The sequence below is a fragment of the Hipposideros armiger genome, unplaced genomic scaffold, assembly GCF_001890085.2.
Source record: "Hipposideros armiger isolate ML-2016 unplaced genomic scaffold, ASM189008v1 scaffold_7, whole genome shotgun sequence".
NCBI lineage: Eukaryota > Metazoa > Chordata > Mammalia > Chiroptera > Hipposideridae > Hipposideros > Hipposideros armiger.
Genome location: NW_017731357.1, coordinates 8541332 through 8547331, shown reverse-complemented (window position 1 = coordinate 8547331; position 6000 = coordinate 8541332). Strand labels below are relative to the sequence as shown.

The 6000-nt window shown below is 39.6% G+C and overlaps 1 protein-coding gene across 1 annotated transcript in view; it reads left to right on the top strand.

Annotated features, from left to right (window-relative positions):
• Window positions 1–6000, top strand: part of SYTL5 (synaptotagmin like 5) — a 208180-nt gene that overhangs the window by 185036 nt on the left and 17144 nt on the right. The window contains exons 10-12 of the mRNA XM_019649041.1: window positions 1311–1489; window positions 3279–3378; window positions 4953–5114. Of these exons, the coding sequence (XP_019504586.1) occupies window positions 1311–1489; window positions 3279–3378; window positions 4953–5114 (441 nt within the window). The remainder of the gene's footprint in view (window positions 1–1310; window positions 1490–3278; window positions 3379–4952; window positions 5115–6000) is intronic.

Sequence of the window (6000 nt, the reverse complement as noted above, 5' to 3'; positions counted from 1 at the left end):
GTATTATCCTTGATGTCCTGAATGTCATCAAAATGTCTTCCTTTCTACATTTCCTTTATCTTCGGGTGAAGAAAGAAGTCACTGGGGGCCAGATCAGGTGAGTAGGGAGGGTGTTCCAATACAATTATTTGTTTACTGGCTGAAAACTCCCTCACAGACAGTACCATGGGAGCTGGTGCATTGTTGTGATGCAAGAGCCATGAACTGTTGGCAAAACGTTCAGGTTGTCTAACTTTTTCATGCAGTCTTTTTGGCACTTCTAAATACTAAACATGGTTAACTGTCCATTTGGTACAAATTCATAATGAATAATCCCTCTGATATCAAAAAAGGTTAGCAACATTGTTGCAATGAGTTTGTGAACTTAATTGTCAGACCTCGTATAAACTCTCTTTGCATTCACCATAGTCCTTACTTCCCAGTCATTCACAGACAGGAGTTTTGGAACTACAGGGTCACTCAGGAAAGCCTTCCAGGTGGTCTTTTGGGACAGTCCTGTTGCTAAGATACAGAGTTTATGCTCCTTGCAGCGAAGGATAATTTTGTTACATTTAATTTAAAACATGCCGTCTTGTCATTAGTGACTCATCAGAAACTTCATTCATTCTGGTAGATTTGGATTTGTTTTACATTTTTATTTTAGTATTTGGTGTGTTATTTTCTTGTTTAGTGTTCTATTTTGTGGGTTGCTATTTTACTGAGATTTACGAAGCTGTGGTCTTACACTACCCAGGTGGCCACACAGTTGCTCAGGGGAATCACGGCAGCTGTGGGTGACCTTGTTAAAGGTGCAGTTACAGCTCCCAGGAGACTGATGGGATGCTCTGTGGGTGTCTGAGAGAGAAGCTTTTGGCTCTTGCTAGCACAGAATATGAGATGAGCTTTTCTTTGTTCTGATCAATGCATTCTAGACCTTGAAGTAGATTGACCTTGAGACTACCAGTGAAAAAGGAGAAAGCTACAGGGATGGGGAGAGGAGATGGGTTTAGAAATGCGTCATTGACCACTGTGTTCTTTAGAAGAAATGAATCAAGGAAAGTTATTCACTATCCCAAAAGGGCAATGCTTTTCCCCTCAGCACGCTTCCTGCCTTCCTTAATAATGGTGCTATATCTTGTTGTCCTTTCTCAGTCTTGCATTTTATAAACTAGAAAAACAAGCAAAACAAGTGATTTTCACTTTCTAACCTTTCCCTAGACTTCCCTGCTGGTTATTAAAAAACAGGAATTGTAATTGAATGAAGGGGTTGACTTCTGTCAAGAGTTCATTAGAATAGCACTGGACACCTCTTTTCATCTTGTTTATTCTAGACCAGCCTTAACAGCATGATGAGCGTTTACAGTGAAACGGGAGACTATGGCAACGTGAAGGTCAGTGGTGAAATCCTTCTGCACATCAGCTACTGCTACAAAACTGGCGGGCTCTACATTTTTGTCAAGAATTGCAGAAATCTGGCCATAGGAGATGAAAAGAAACAGAGGACAGATGCGTAAGCACATACCATATTCCTCAGATTATTTCATTCACTGAAATTTTTGTCAGTGTGTGTTTCTTTTTCAGAAGATTCTGAGCATTCTCCTCTTGATCCAGAACCTTTTCCGAAGGTTGATTGTCGCTTTCCTCCTATGCCACCCTTCTAAATATTCTCTGAAGTACATGTGTAATGGTTGTGTCTGTAGTTACCTGATTTTTTTACCTGGTTTTTAAGAAGCTATTCATTCCTCAACATGATTTAGGACTGACATATTTGTAGTTTACACAGAGTCAGCTCTTTGAGATAGAACGCTGACACATTGGCACACCCAGGATGACTAAGAGTTGGTTTTTGTTCTGAGAAAATTGCTAAGCCATTAGCCCGATTGAACAACTCTCAAAATGGCAATTTTGACTCTCTCAGGATTCCTGGGATCAGCCTGGGAGGGCAGGTGTGAACCATGGCACGTTGGAGGGGAGCTGCATATAAAAATGTATCAGGAGTTCTGAGGACCACTAACAGGTTTGATGATTCACTAGGAGGACTCACGGGACTCCACACATAGCCATAATCAGCAAAGGGAAGAGGCATATGTGATGAAGTTCTGACAAATCCAGGCTTACTCTTTCAAGTGTTCCCTCCCAGTGGAGTCACACAGGATGCACTTAATTCTTCTAACAACGGGGTATGATAATACTTGTGAAATGTTGTCTGCCAGAAAAGCCATTTAGAGACTCAACTGGTCACATACCAAAATTCCAGTCTCCCAGAAAGAAAGCAGATGTTCAGCATATGCCATATTGTTTTCACAAATAGTTTAGTTACGGTGACCCACTTACATCTGTTCTCGGAATGATGAGACTCCTCCCAAAATCCAAGTCCCAAGATGCCAGCCAAGGACCAACTTTGTAAGCAGGCATTTTTAAGGATAGCAGCCTCAGACCTGCTAGGTGACCCCTTTTCTACATACTAGATGACCTAGATTCAATAAACTCAGCCAAGAAAGGATTCTGAGTACAGATTGGTCCATTTACTTCCTCAGCTAAATATCACAGGGCTTCAGGACCAATATAATCATTTAGACTAGCATAGAAAGGGATCATCGAAAGCCGCAGTAGATGTACTTCAGGACTCTGGTAGCATCATGTACATCTTACATGTTTCTGCATCTGCCATGATGCCCCTGCTCCAAGAGGCTTCTGGGATAGTTCAAGGCAAGGTGTTGGTAGAATTGCTATTGTGACTTAGGTTTTTGTTTTCTATTTTTTCTTTTTCACCATTTTTCTTCATTCACCCCGTACCATTGACTCCCTTCATCAGAAGTCCTAACATCTGAATGGAAAGGAATATAACCCCATCATATTTTGTGAGACCGCTGATCATAGTATTAGATTATAGTTATTAAGTAGTATAAAGTCATCTCCTTGTATGCATTAACTGATTTAGTCCTCACAATGCCATAAGTTAGATACTGTTATTATCCCAGTTTTATATATGAGGACACTGAGGCAAGGAGAGGTTAAGTAAGTTCTCGAGTTCAGCAAAACTAGTGAGGAATGGAGTGATTCAAACCCAGTTGGCTTGACTCCAGAGCCCACACTCTTTACACTTTACTGCCTTACTCTTATTGAAGGCCCAGAGTGATTTTTAAGGTGTTCTCTTACATAGGCTGTATCGTCTTTGGTTCTATCTCTTATGCTTACTGGCCTGTTCCCTTTACCTCTTTTATTTACTGAAGTCCCTGAGCATTTCTTGCAAAGTAAATGTGTCTCAATAATTCATTTCATCTTCTTATCACCAACAGTTACGTCAAGTCGTACCTTCTTCCTGACAAGTCTAGAAACAATAAACGCAAGACCAAAATCAGAACAGGCACTAATCCAGAATTCAATGAAACGCTAAAGGTAAGTAAACAGTCTCTCATAGCAACTGAAATGATACTGTTCACAACCTCACTGGTTTAGAAGTAACTACAGGGAATTTGCATGGCAAGGCTTATGTGTATTTTAGAGAAGTAGAATTTGAATAAATTACTGTAATGCTCTTGGCTTTCCTAACAGTTTTTGGTAAGGAAAAAATGTAAGCCACTCTTATGCTGTTTATTTCTCTGCTGCTGCTGAAGTTACATCTTAAGTAGAGATGATCCAGCAAAATTACATCTGAACTGGTACATCTTGTCAAAAACAAATGTTTCACCCTTGGGAAAACTGTGCTTTTTGTAGTTCCCCTTAAAGGAAGTTTGTCACTTTTGACACTGACTTAGCAGGTCACTTTGTACACAGTCATTGTTCTGCTAACACAGCATGAATATGTGCTATTTCTTGTGAGGGTTTCAGAATTTGGCTAAATTTAGGCAAGTGGTTAATGAATAGTGGTGACACAGGGTTAGATTTGAGAAATATCAGAGAAAGTGACCTAGATAAGATAACGCAGGCCACAATCCTAGAGCAATTACTTTTCCCCATGGGCTTCCATATAACAACCCCTTCTCTCACCCTGGACCAATCTAGCCTGGTAAGAAAGATCTGGGGAGACTGTAATGTAGAGGTTATTGGAAGTTGCAGGGCAATTTATGGATCTTGTGTCCAGAGTGGTGGAATCAGAGTCCACCATGGCAGCAAGTTTGTGAGTGGGGCCATGTGTGGAAGCAGGAGCCAGTATTAAGAAAGATCAAAATGAGAATGAATGAAATCAGACAAGGGGTGAATCCAGTGGCCATAACAGGACAGCAAAGATGAGCCCACACAGAATAGAAAAGCAGAGTCACATGGCAAATTCAGGAAGCAGGGGCCAAGGTTAATCATGCCAGGAGAGGTATAGAAGCAAATCTAAGATCAGGAATCAGTCAGTCTGAAGCATGTCCTCGGTGGTAGCTGCACAGAACAAAAGGAGGTTTGCAGGTGTGTGGCATGGGATCCTGGATGATGTTCTCCTGGAAAAAGAAAAGCTACCCAAGCAGTATTTCGTTTTTGCTCAACCTACATATATATCTATTCATCCCTGCATTTAGGATGGTTTTTATGAAGTGTGGTATTTGCAAGTGTCTCACTGCCAAGAATCTTCTGGATTTCCGAGTTCTCATTTTGAATAAAATAAGACAAAGAAGTTAGAGAATTGACAGAATAACCTTGACCTTACAAAGTAGATGGTTAAAAAATAATCAGGCAAATGAAAAACAGGTAAAACTGGAAAGGGAATAATCTTTACCCCCTTAACACTTTTTATACACTATCTGAAGTTTATCAAACCCCCCTCCCCAAATAATTTGTTGATACATCTTTCAGTGCTAGCACAAAATGAGTTCATAGAATAGAATCTCATTTGTAGCAGAAATGAAAAATTAAGTGTTTTTTGGTGTTTGGTTTGTTCCTATTACTAATGCATCTGATATGAAAGATGACAGAAGTAAATTTCAATCTGGCTTAGAATTGGGCAGAACCCTCTATGTGGAATGTGATATTGTCAATCTCATTTGTAGTACACTATCAGCCATACCCAACTGGAAACGAGAACTCTGCAGCTCTCAGTCTGGCATTATGATCGATTTGGACGTAACAGTTTCCTTGGGGAAGTGGAGATTCCTTTTGACTCGTGGAACTTTGAAAATCCAAGTGATGAGTGGTTTGTGCTTCAGCCCAAGGTAGGAAATGCTTCCATATTAGTCATACAGTTATGCAGCGAGTCAAGTTATGAGCCCAAATTGATGTCACAGGCCTAAAGGATCTAAAGACTTCAGATTATCATGTGATAATCTGAAAGACTATTGCAGCTCATGTTGGAATGATGTAATAAATGTAAAATAAATTCTTTTGGAAATCTTTCTTCAGTAGACTGTATAATGCCAACCACATAATCATATATATTATGAACTTGACTTACTAAAAATGTATTCATCATTTGAAGGTTTCCATGAATAAACAAAAGGAATACATTACATGATCCTATTAGACAGTAAAAGCATTCATTTTCACATAGGCAAAAACAAATGCATAGGGCAAGATCAGTCTCAAAATTGTCTCTCCATTTCTCATTCTCCACAATTCAGACATAAGCAGGAGTAGTCTTGCCTCGGCTCCTATGAGGAAGTGACCAGTAGTTAAAGTATCTGGTTTCCTACGTTCCAACTTTTGTGATTCTTAACCTAAGTCTTGAGTTATAGTCAGAAAAACAATCTCAGAGCTGGTTCTAGAAATTGACAATATAATAATATGTTCTAAACTAGAGCAAGAGTACCTTGGATTCACTCAATGCAGCTGGAGTCTGTCTTTCTACATGTGCAGTGACTTTTTAAGTCAGTGAGGTGAAAAAAGTTCACATTTACATAACCAAACATTGTTCTTTATATAGAGAGGCAAAACAAAAAAACCAACCAAACAAACAAAAAAAAACAAACCATAACGGTAATGATAGTGAACTCAAATCAGACTTCCTGGGTTCAATCCTGGCAGCATCACAATTGTCTGTGCGACCTTGGGCAAATTCCTTAACTTCCTAGGCCTTGTTCTCTCATTTGTGATATCATAATT